The sequence below is a fragment of the Acomys russatus genome, chromosome 3 (genome assembly GCF_903995435.1).
Source record: "Acomys russatus chromosome 3, mAcoRus1.1, whole genome shotgun sequence".
Classification (NCBI taxonomy): domain Eukaryota; kingdom Metazoa; phylum Chordata; class Mammalia; order Rodentia; family Muridae; genus Acomys; species Acomys russatus.
Genome location: NC_067139.1, coordinates 12,693,605 through 12,706,097, shown reverse-complemented (window position 1 = coordinate 12,706,097; position 12,493 = coordinate 12,693,605). Strand labels below are relative to the sequence as shown.

Sequence of the window (12,493 nt, the reverse complement as noted above, 5' to 3'; positions counted from 1 at the left end):
CCTCAAGAATTCATTTTATATTTACTTAAGGTACATACAGCGCAGTTAAGTTTATGTGTATATAAACATATACATACCTTCCATGCCCACACAACAACCATAGCTTAACAAAATATCCACTACCAAACATGAGAAACACATTTAAGGGTTAGTTAGGGAAGTCCAGGTGATGCCTAAAACAATATAGGTTATTACTGTAGCCCTTGGTTGCTCTGCAAGATTAATTGGACCCTTAATGATGAAGACATCAAATGCTTAGAACATACAACTTAGATGATTCAGGTGGAACCTGACCTTAAAGCCTGTTTCTTCTTACGGTCTAGCTTTCATGGCTCCATAAAATACTATGCAAGTTTCCAGTAGAGTAAAAACCAATTAAACAGTCCTACCCAACTGCAACACCTATGAACTATAACAATTATCAACACATAAGATATTCATAAAGGCACAATAAGTGCCATTCACATGTTGATGCTAACAATTAGTTCTCTAATTTGACTTAAGGTCCACTTCACAAGTGTGGCACCCGTGCCACCGCGGTACCAAGTCGAGGGCGAGGGACTGCGGATTTAACTCATGCACACGTACGCACGCAAACACACACACAAACACACACACACACACACACACACACACACACACACACACACACACACACACACTAACACAGCGGGTCCCTTCATGCTTAGAGAGCAGCAGCCGCAGCAGCAGCCACGGCAGTGGTTTATTTTTCTCCAGAGTTCCAAAGAGCCTTCTTATAGGCAGCAAAACAGAAATCCCCCTCCCAGATGAAATCCCTCAAGAGGTAATCACACACAGGAGGAAAAGTCTCAAGGATGGGAGTGGCACGTTCTCAGAGCAGTAAACATGACTAGCTAACCAAGATAAACACAGACTTGGAAGCTGCTAGAAACAGGACATGAAACAGCAAGACAGGCAGGCAGCCCAGTCGGGCCTGGTTCCTACACACAAGAGAAAAATCATCCCTTGTATTGAAAACCTAACCCTTTCTGTGCTAGTAAGATTATGGATCTTAGAAAAACTACTACCCCCACATCCTACGTCAGCATAATTCTTTACTACATTCTAAATATTATCCTTTAAAACACAGATAAGTGTAACTACCACGCCACATCAAAGTAGCTTTTCTTTTCAACAAATAGAGACCATCACTGAAAACCAAAACTGTACACAATACAGAGATCAAAGGCTAGTGTGGATCCATGCTTAGATAGATAAATATACATCACAGTTCCTGTGTTGATGGCTCAAGGAACATCATAGAAGAGGGGACAGAAAAATTGAAAGAACAGGGATATCAGAAAGTCTCCTTTCTACAACTATATCCTAGAAAAGGCTGCATAAACAAAAACAAAATAGCAATATCAATTGGTATTCAAATACAGAAGGCGGAAAAGTCCACAGGGTTCCTAGAGAAAGTGCCACAGACAACTATTGACTGCTGGGAGTCTTATCCTGTCCCACAGATGAGCTTTCTTATTGGATTTTCAATGGAGTGGTCAGTTTTAAAACTGTGTTCATACAAACAATAAAAATTAACTCATTACTTCCTAATTTTATGTATTTGCATATACACATACAACTATGTGAAACAAATATAAAAGGAGACTATGAGCTTGAAAATGGGGACAACATAAAAAGGCCTCAAGGAAGGACGTATGGATGGGCCTGGAGGGAGGAAATGGGGGAAGAAGTTATATAATTCTATTTTAATAAAACTCCTAAAGAAAAACAACAAAACAATAGCAGAAAGCAAACAAACAAATACCCAAATCAAACAAATGAAATCTGGGGCTGGGGAGATAGCTCAGTGGTTTAAGAGTGAATATTTCTCTTGCAGATAAAAGAAATATTAGAAAAAAACAGAGTACCCAATGGCTTATTTCAGTGGTTTCCTTCAAATATCAAGTTTGAGTAGAGTAGGGTCAATAGAAGTTACTAACACCTTCATGTCTCCAGAAGACATTGTGTTTCCTAGGAGCATTTTTCTTCTGTATTTGGGGGACCTTCCAGTGGACAAAGCAATAGGTAACTTGGGAGTAACTCAAACTGCTAAGTCCAGTCCAGGTAAGTGGAGAAAAGGCCAATTCACACCTGCCACCCCAGCTATATTATGAAAAACAATCCAGGTTGTTTGCCTCCAGAACTCCCTTCGGCCACTGCTCTTTTATTGGTCACATCTGTCTGGGGAGAGTTCAGGGTTAGATGAAAATTTTCCACAACAAATGCTCTTCTCCTCTTTTCCCCCAAGTAAGTAAGTTTTACTTGCTTGTCTTATATCCAGGCAAAACTCTCCCATTATGGTACACACCACGATCGCAAGCAGAGGTGTGTCCATAGTGTATTTCCTTTTACTTGAGAAAAAAACACTATATATTATCTGAAACAGAATAATTGTTTACCATAGTGTGTGTGACATCATTGTCACCTTCATGGCCCCATTTCTTAGGCTACCTAAATGAGCTTGGTGATGCAAATTCATGTTGCATTTATCACGAGTTGGTTTTCATAGTAGTTTGGTAGTTACCAAAGCACTGGAATCCTCCATACTTTCAGGAAACTACCAATCATACCTCTCCTCTTATTCATTTACATGGACTCTTTTTTGGACCTTATAGCTTCCCAGAGTCTTCCTATGAGCTGTCTGATGGTGAGATTCTAGTAACTATCTGTGTATTAGATGTAAACAGTACCATAGTAAGAGACTATAGAATGAGAAATCACATGCTCTGGGTTCATGATAAGAAGTCACATTAGGTAGAAGATAGCACTATTGCTTGTCTTCTAGAGTGCCAGATGATAGATGGCCACTGCTGAGGACTATCACTAAGAGATCTTAATTCAGCCCATGTTTAGGTAGTTACCAAGTCAAGCAAAGGATCAAGTCATCCAGTAGTGTCACAACTCTTATACATGTAAAGAAATCCATGTAGGCTAGATTTAAGCTCGGTTCCATGAACAGAACCTGATTGTTACAGTAAGCCTAGCTCAAAGTCTAGAGTGGCCATGTCTTAGGTACTAACTGGAAATTCTTTGATGTTGTTTGAGGACATGAATGTGATTTGCCTACATAAAAGCCTTCTAAACATTAGTATTTGTAGCCTTTGTTACTCGTATGAACCTAGAATATAATGGCAAACAGTTGCAGTATCCCATGTATACCTGCTAAGACTCATAAAGGTTAAGCTGCTCTGCATAGGTGACTCTGTGGCCTTGTGCTCCAATGCTCAGAAACAGCAGAATAAATGTATCACCTTATCCAAGACTGAGTAAACATTTCATAAGTAGTAACTAAAACATGTAAGAGCTTAAAGAAAAGGAATGGCTATTTTCCTAGGTCATGAAATCCCCACCAGTCTTCACAGCATAGAGATGACTCTGGTAATTTATAAATTAAATCGGAACTTTGTCTTGGTCTTGTAATAAGCTGAATAATGCAGATATGGACACTTTAGTCACCACTGTTATAGTGCTGTTTACATCATTTGATGGGAAAGAAATATGGAGCCATTACTGAGAATGCAGGTGTGTACTTCCTCTTGCCTCCTGGCAGTTTGTGGCCTTGGGCATGGTATACTGCAATATGTAGAGGTGGGAAATTAACTTCAAGCAGGACTACTGTGCAGCACATTTGCAGAATCCACAGTTAAGCCGCGGCTGGACTCATCAGAGATGGTGCTGTCTTTGACTCAGCCATCCCTTCGTAAGTAGTTCTTTCCCATATTTTTTTTCCCAAGTTGGCTTAAACAATGTACTCTTTTGCAAAGCTTGTTTGGAATTTTGCTTCTTTGGTGTTATTACTCTTACACAGGAAGTTGAATGTACCTTCATTTATGCCTAACTCACAAAAGTAAAGTCGGATGAAACTGAGAAGTACTTTCTAATCAGTGCTCCAGAAAGCATCTGCCTAGTATACTTTTACATCCATGGTTCTGAAAGACAGGCCTACCTACCCTAGAGATATACAGTGATGTCTAGGGACATTTGGCACTGTCTTAGTTGACCTTATATAAAAAAGAGGGAAAGTACTTGTTTCCAATGGTAGAGACCAGCAATGTGTTTGCTCAACAATGTACAAGGAGGAGAGTTCCCAAATGTGGAATGATCCACATCTAAAAGAAAAAACTGCAGATAATGAGCCATTTGTCTATCATGAGACCATGGAATTTGATGGGCTCCATATGTAACTACTCTAGAAGGAAGCAGCATGCTCTAATTCCTGGGTCTCTGCTATGAATTACATAAATTAAGTGAACTTAATCTTATCTTCAACTCTAGAAACATAATAGACAAGGCTAGACGATGTGGCTCTATACTGTTATGGCAATTTTGTCTCAATTTTATGTTACACATTTCCAATTCCACTCATTAAAAGTTTAATGGAACAGAGAAAATTTCAGATTTGTGCTGCTCAATGTGAATGGAATTTTCACACTGAGACATATGTTGGTTCATCCTGCTGAGTGTGTAAATTACTGATATGTTAGAGTTCTGTTTCTATCCATCTGTAAAATCAAATTGATGATGGAAAACCAACACCAATCACTATTTTCAAAACGGAGAATTTGATAGAGCAACAGACATAGAAAAAAATCTAGTCTACTAGGTCATGTGATCATGTGATCAAAGGTAAAGTTTGTAGTTTACAAATAACAGTACCTGTTGGCACTGATATTCCACATTATGGGCATGGTCTCTGGCACCGTAATCTATATGAAAACCCAAGATGTCTAAGACTTGACAGTGAGGGGTTCAAAGTCCATTGTGTTGGGATTTTGCTTCTCACACCAGCTAAGAATAGGACTTAAGGAAAATCACTTAATTTTGTAGGCTTCTGCTTTTGTTGATATGGTTTAGTGATATTACACTGGCCCAGTCTACTTACAGTATTAGTGTAAGTCTCAAATTCATGGAGAAAAGAATATGAAACTTTTGGTAGAATGGCAAATGAATGGGATATTATTGTGAGTGAGCAAAGTCAGTCTACACAATCATTTTAATAGCAGGATTCTCTTAAATCTCAGTATTGAGGAACAGGCAGACATGCATTCATTTTTTTAATCAGGCATGATGTTTAAATGATAGTGTGCTCTTCTTGTCATGAGGCCAATATCTACTCAGTAACAAGAAAGTCTAGGAGACAATGACTGCACTGGAAAACATAACATTTTTTTATGATAACCAAAAAAGAATTACCATTGATAACCTGAGATGGGTAGAGACAGAGTAGTTTGTTTTTCTATATAGTAGGGATGCTCCTTCTGCTGTTGGTGTCAAATGTGCTCCAGTGGGAGAATGTGAGTTCTGCTCCCATACAAGATAATGAGGTTGAAAACGGTGCGGTGTCACTCAAGGACCTGTTTAATCATGCCATCACACTGTCACGGACCACCAATAATATCACTATGGAAATGCGCAAATTATTTGTAAGTATCACATTTACTTCTGGTTTCTTCAGGAAAATGGCCCCCAGCCCATGATTCTATAGTATTGTAGTCTTTACGAGAAATCACTCAAACCATGTTTCTAATGATACAAGTTTCATAGATAAGAGAAAGCACAAGCTACGGAAAAACAGAACAAGGAGAATAGGGAAGTTTTGTGAAATTACAAATTTTAAAAAGAATTCAGTGAGTTACAAAATTCTCTCCTAATGACATGCCATTTTTCCTAAAATACATTATTGTTAAATTTACATTTGTGGCATAAAACTTAATAGTTATGTCTCAGAAAGAGATTTGATGTCCTTACCTTGTTTTCAGACGGCCAGTCTCCATGGGCATCCTCAATTATTCACTGAAGACAGCCATAAATGAGAAGAACAGTATAGTGACTTGTCTAGAATGCATAGTACAAATATAAATTGATATGATGCCAAATAGAGGAAAAATAAAAATAATAAAGAATTGTTAGCCTACTAGAAACTCCTAAATGTCAGAAGCCATAAAAGTCTTCCAGTGTGTGCTTATTCAGTGGAAGGGTGGGTTTAGAGGGGGCACGGGTTTTCACTTTCCAATGGCTGTATGTCATCCGTTTGAAGCCAGGCAGTATTAGTGAGGCAATAATGGATCCAGCGAATGCCTCTCTGCATTTGCAGTATACATGTGTTTATTCTATGCTTACTCACAAGTTTCCTTTTATCTCCTCATTTAGTTCTCTGATGACTTCTCCTCAAAAATGTTCAAAAAAATTGTAAGTACCTCACAGACCTTTATTTTCTTAAAAACAATCAAAACAAAAACCAAGCAAGCACACAAGCCAACACAAGAACAAACAAGCCAAAAGCTTCAATCTAACGTTAGACAAAAACCCCTCCCTCCCCCCCAAAAAATTGACAACTATACCGTCACAAGTAAAAGTAAAATTCACTAAACCTCAGAGAGAGAGAGAGAGAGAGAGAGAGAGAGAGAGAGAGAGAGAGAGAGAGAGACAGAGAGAGAGAGAGACAGAGAGAGAGACAGAGAGAGACAGAGAGACAGAGAGAGACAGAGACAGAGAGAGACAGAGACAGAGACAGAGAGAGACAGAGACAGAGAGAGAGAGAGACAGAGACAGAGACAGAGACAGAGAGAGACAGAGAGAGACAGAGAGAATGAGAATGGGCCAGCTTTGGGAAATCTCTGATTGGATAAGAAAAGAAAAAGAAAGCACTGATTTTATGTGTTTTCACTAAAAAGCCATACGAGCTATGTGTATTAATGGTGGGGCAGATCTCTGATCTCCCAAACATCCTTGTCAAGACTCAGGGTCCTGGATTGCTCACTCCTCACTTACCACACTCATGCTGTCTAATGTTAACCTGAGTGTGCACATGCAGACTTAATGGCGAGAGAAAATGGATATGGCTTTACCACAAAATGGGCATGCCAAGAATGTCTACATGAAATAAATACATGTTTGTATTGTCTGTTTACTTCTGAGATTAAAAAATAAAATCTCATCTTGACTGATAGTCTTTAGTTCTTAACATTTTTAGTAATTCATTAAATGTTCACAAAATAGCTTTTATTAGTTTTACATAAAAGATATTTCTAATAATATATTTAAATTAATATATTATTTAAATGCTTATATGTCAATAAGTATGTAAACATTAATTTGTTTTTATAAGTATTTATCTTTTATTTACTATTTATTTATCTTTTAAAATTATTATTTATTTACTCACTTTAAATCCTGAAGGTAGCCCCTCTCTTCTCTCTTTCAGGTCCCTCCCTCCCCCCTCCCTCTTCCTCCTATCCCCCTTTCCTACTCCTCAGAAAAAGGGGAGCTCCCCAAGCCACCCTATCACATCAAATCCCATTAGCACTAGGCACAACCTCTTTACTTGTAGCCTGGTGAAGCAACCCCACCAGGAGGAAGTGATCAAAAAACAGGCAACCGAGGAATCCATGTCAGAGATAGCCAGGCTCCCCTTACTAGGGGACACGCATGAAGACCAAGATCCCCATAGTGCTACATCTCTATAGGGGGCCTAGGCCCATTCTATGCATTGTCCTTGGTTATTGTCTTCAATCTCTTCAAGGTCCCCTGTGCCCTGGTTAGTTGGCTCTGTTGATCTTGTGGAACTCCTGCCCTCTGGGTCCTTCTATCCTTCCTCCAACTATTTCATAAGACTTCCTATGCTCTGCCCAATGTTTGCCTGTGAGTTTCAGTATCTGTTTCCATCCACTTACTGGGTAGGGCCTCCCAGAGGACAATTATGCTAGGCTCCTGTCTACAAGCATAGCAGAATATCCATTAATTTCTATTTCATGTTTTTAATTTATTTGTTTTTGTATTTCCTAAGGATGACCAGTATTTCTTACCTAGTTATTAATGAATATTAATCAATTTACATTTAATATTAATAAAAGTGCAGTAATGCATTATGTTTAACTTTGCATGGTACAAGTTATACATGTTCAGTGGCTGTAAAAAATATCTGTATTTTATAATGCCTAAAAGCATTCCAGTTTAGGCAAACAGAAAGGAAAGATTAATAAATATAGATACATAGAAACTACATATTGGGCTCAAATCGTAAATACATATTATCTTTAAAATGTTTTATATTTTAAAAATTTAGTATTTTAGCCTTTCCAAACAAAAAATTTTCGAGGCATGCAAACAGGAAAGTATGGTAGAGTGGGACAGAACCTGAGCAGTTAAAAATACCTAGACAAAAACAAAAACAAAAACAAAAACAAAAACAAAAACAAAAAAAACCTGACATTACAATTTTAATAAAAAATATAGGTAAAGGAATAACATATTACATTTCTCCATATTATATGCTCTTTGGTACTCATTTGTAAAAATTACAGATCTGTTGAATCAATTCATACGCTCGTCATGGATTCACTGACTCAGTCGCAAAAGAGTTACTAACTCTGTCTTTATTTCAACCGTTGCAGGTATTGGGGTTTCTCAAGGATAAGAAGCACATGATTAAGACCCTTAACAGCTGCCACACATTCTCCCTCCACACTCCAGAAACTGTGGAGGAAGCCGGCGAGATGTCAGTGAGTCCTCAGGCCAGATTTCTCACCCAAATAACTGAAGCAAAACATTGCCTTTGCCATGTAGTAGGTTCTTATAAACACTGTAATTATACTTGCAGGGAAATGGAGCATTAGCGAGCAAGTACAGAAAAATCTTGTGAGACAGGTGATAAATTATTTGTTAAAGTCAATGTTAAATAGTATTATAGGATAGCCATCCATACACTCTCAAAGTCCACATAAATAATGTCTTATCACTGGGATTTTATTTATTTTCACATAATAAATAATTATTGCTTATTAATTGAATATTTCTTGATAAAATATATTTATCTATATTATTATGATAATCAAACACAAATGTCTTAACTTTCTATTATTAATGTCTCCTCATTGATGACATCTGTGATTGCAGACCAGTACACTGGCTCTTCTTGATTTTTCCAATTCTCCTGCTTCTTACTGCTATGTTTTCTTTACTTCATGACTTTTGTACCTTCTACTGAGCCTTAATAAAATTATCTGTACAAATTAGTCCTACATACACCATGCAAAATTTCTATGCCCTCTGTTGTGATGAGGGATTCGTCATTGTTATGACCTCTTTCTTCTGAGTTCCTGCCATAACTTCTCTTACAACGAATTAATTTGGCATCATTTTGAAAATGGTAAGAGTGAGTGAAGAAATAGGGGGTAAAGGAACAGAGAATGTTTGTAAATGTTTTTAGAGACCTGCTTCATGATTAGGCAGTTCACAGAGTACTTGAAAAAAATTACTGCAAATATCCCTCAAAAAAATCTAGCTGAGGTTTAAAAAAACCCTCAGGATTGAAAACTGTTAATGTAATTTGTACTTTATTTTTTCTATGACTTGTAAGAACAAGGGTCTGCTATTTATTCAACTGACACCCTGATTTGCCTTGTCTCTATCCTCCTTATTCCTTACCACCTCTGGTGCTATGCCCATTGGATTCTGTCTTCTCTTCCTTTCCATGGCCATGGGAATAGGTAGGAACAACACAGGAGGTGTTTGAAAGGGGTTCATGTCATATAAGTTCCCTGTAGGGAGCATACACCTAAGGGTCAAATTCCTTTGTGATTTCTATGTATGCTCTCACTAAAGCCAAACTTGTACCACTGTTCTTCCCTTATACAGGCCAACAAACAGAGAGTTCTGCTAGAGACAAGGAGTCATGTTGTCTCAGAAAATAATATTTATCAGTATCAGGTTGCCTTCATTATTTCTTTCTATTATTATCCTCAAATAACCCAAATATTATAAACTAATAGTTGTAATCAGTCTGTTCTCTTAGAATGGTGACTCTGAATTTAATGATTTATGTATACTACCGGAGACACCTGTCTTTCATAAATTATGTTCTGTGAGAACCTACTGAGTCACAAGCAAAGCCTTGGGTTTCTGTGCACAAGTAAAAACAGTCAAAAAACAGCCTGGAGTAAAAGCTTCCTTGAAGAACAGGTGGTAGAATTTCTTAGGGTCAACAAACTATGATAAATATAATGGCTCATTACTAAAATTAGTTATTTAAGTAAGTTGTTTCATTCTGGCAGAATGTAAGTGAATGGCTGGAATTTATAGATATAACTCCCTTTTATCTATAAGACTGTTCATTCTTTCTATTTTAAAAACAACATGTAACTAATCCTTGTATATTTTATTCATCTTAATACGGTTGCCTTTTTATGATGAACAGCTTGAAGAGTTCCTGAAAATAATACTCAGCATAGTGTATGCCTGGGATAATCCTCTGCACCACCTAGTGACCGAACTCCGTGGTATGAAAGGTGCTCCTGATGAAATTTTGTTAAAAGCCCAAGGCATTGAGACCCTAAACAAGGAGCTTCTAAAGAGTATTATGACGATACTTAGGAAGGTAAGTAGTCTTCTCCCCTCTCACTGCTCTCCTTTATGAATGATGTCACCTCTGTAGTGAATGATAATGTTTAAAACACGTTACTAGCCAGGTGTGGTGGCACATGTCTCTAATCTCAGCACTCGGGAGGCAGTGGTAGGTGGATCGCTGTGAGTCCAAGGCCAGCCTGGTCTCAAAAGCTAGTCCAGGACAGCCAAGTCTACACAGAGAGAGACCCTGTCTCAAAAAACAAACAATCAAACAAACAAACGAACAAACAAACAACACCTTACTTCCCACAAACACAGTATAGGCATTCCATTTTACCTGCATCCTCACCACTACGGTGGACATAAAATGAAGCTGTTCTTAACAGTCATTTGAAGAGTAACATTCCTGAGCAAAATGACATGCTCCTGATTATTTCATTATCTCTTATCACATTCACCCCTGGCTGGTCTGCCTCCTAAGTGAGGAAACGGCCACCAGCTTTTTAATTGTTCCTTGGCTACACTAAGGTGACAATTTCCTGGCCCCCTATCGATATAGTCATGAAATACACTGTACACGGTATCAGTTTATTGTAAGAAAATGTATACACATGTCTCCATTCTAGTTTTTAGATGAAAGATTTGTAGGATTCTCTGTTAGGTTTATGAAAATCCATGCTTCGGACCAACGTTTTACATGACTAACATTTCCCTAAGTAGGATTTAGTATTTAGAAGGAAAATGAAAATAAATCAAGTTGGTGGTAATATTAAGAGTCTGACTCCCCTTTTGATCATTAGGTTCATCCTGGAATAGAGGGAAATAAGGACTACCCTGTCTGGAATGATCTGGAATCTTTGCAGGCAGACGATGAAGAACTTCATTTTTTTGCTCTTTATAAATTGTTTTACTGCCTACGTGTTGACGCATATACAGTTGACCTTTATCTCAAGTACCTGATGTGTGTGCTTGTTGGTGGTGACATCTGCTCCTCTGTAAAATTTTAAGAAGATCCTTGATGACCCATCCTTTTGGAGCTTCTTACAATTTTATCCTTTTCAAAGTTTGCCTGAATGTAATTGTTCTCCTCTTAAAAAATAAAAAGAGACACGAAAGCATCTTATCTTATTCTCTTCTCTTAGCATTCCTATTTCCAACACAGGTGATGACATTTTGCGTGGTGTTGGAAATAATTGGAAATTTAATTTTGTGAAATTTTCAGTGTTATACGTTTATAACAAGAAGGAATTTTAGACTTCTGGGAAATCTCTTACATGTGATAGTAAAAGGTCCCAAAGTGTCATATAATTGATATCAAAATTTTCAGACAGATATATTGGGCCTACAGGTATTCTATAGATCCAGAAAAAATGATAGGATGCTTAAGAGACACTTTAAAACACTTTTTCTTTTATGAGGGTGAGTGAGTGTACTTAACACTATTGGTTTCAATGTAAATTGCCATTTGAAGAAATGGTCTCTCTGTAGAAAAAATAACAAGAGTAGCATTAAAACAGAAAGAGTAAACTCTAGAAGTTGATATATCTATATCTAATATAATAGAAAATAACTTATCATGAAAGTAATACAGACCAAAACCAGAGGTCTAAAAATGTCTATTTTTCAAGAGTTTTGGCTACATTTTAAGAAATTCCAGAAATGAGGTGGCATGCAATGCTATGGCTTTAAAAGAAATTTAGTGTGGGTATTCCAATGAGGAAGTATTTAAAGTGTGTAATACCAATAGAGGCAGAAACACACCATGGTTCAGTGTGGGGTGTGGCAAATGATAGTGTAACCGAACTTCAAACAAGAATAGACAAAAATGTCGATGATGGGAACCGAAGGGAAGAGGGGATAAGAATAATTGATTTTATGAACAATTGACCATGGACTCGAATTTCCTGAATAATATTGACTTTGTATAAGAACTTAACAAAAGAGAGTGATTTTTGGGAAATCACAAAAATGAGCTGATTCAAACACATGATGTACTGTCTTAGAAACAGAATTTCCATTATTTGGCACTGATAAGTTATAAGTCATTTGTGCTCTTTAAGGACTTTGAATAAGAGACATCTATTCTCTGTCAATTTTTTGCAAGTTTGTTTTTCAATGTTAAAAT

General features: G+C 37.3%; 1 protein-coding gene across 2 annotated transcripts; it reads left to right on the top strand.

Annotated features, from left to right (window-relative positions):
* Positions 1–3,693: 3,693 nt before the first annotated feature.
* LOC127186997 (prolactin-7C1-like) lies at positions 3,694–11,375 on the top strand. 2 transcript variants are annotated; one of them, XM_051143266.1, is made up of 6 exons: positions 3,694–3,724; positions 5,269–5,447; positions 6,175–6,213; positions 8,418–8,525; positions 10,220–10,399; positions 11,169–11,375. In XM_051143266.1, the coding sequence occupies exons 1-6, from the start codon at positions 3,694–3,696 to the stop codon at positions 11,373–11,375; spliced, it is 744 nt and encodes a 247-aa protein (XP_050999223.1). The 2 variants fall into 2 exon arrangements, with proteins under 2 accessions (XP_050999223.1, XP_050999224.1); XM_051143267.1 differs by lacking the exon at positions 6,175–6,213.
* Positions 11,376–12,493: the final 1,118 nt, after the last annotated feature.

What these genes read in the sequence shown, in the direction of transcription:
- LOC127186997 (XM_051143266.1), top strand. Translation starts at nt 3,694, where the DNA reads ATGGTGCTGTCTTTGACTCAGCCATCCCTTC. An exon ending in CAAAAATGTTCAAAAAAATT is followed by an intron (nt 6,214 to 8,417) that starts GTAAGTACCTCA and finishes CAACCGTTGCAG; the next exon opens with GTATTGGGGTTTCTCAAGGA. An exon ending in AGGAAGCCGGCGAGATGTCA is followed by an intron (nt 8,526 to 10,219) that starts GTGAGTCCTCAG and finishes TATGATGAACAG; the next exon opens with CTTGAAGAGTTCCTGAAAAT.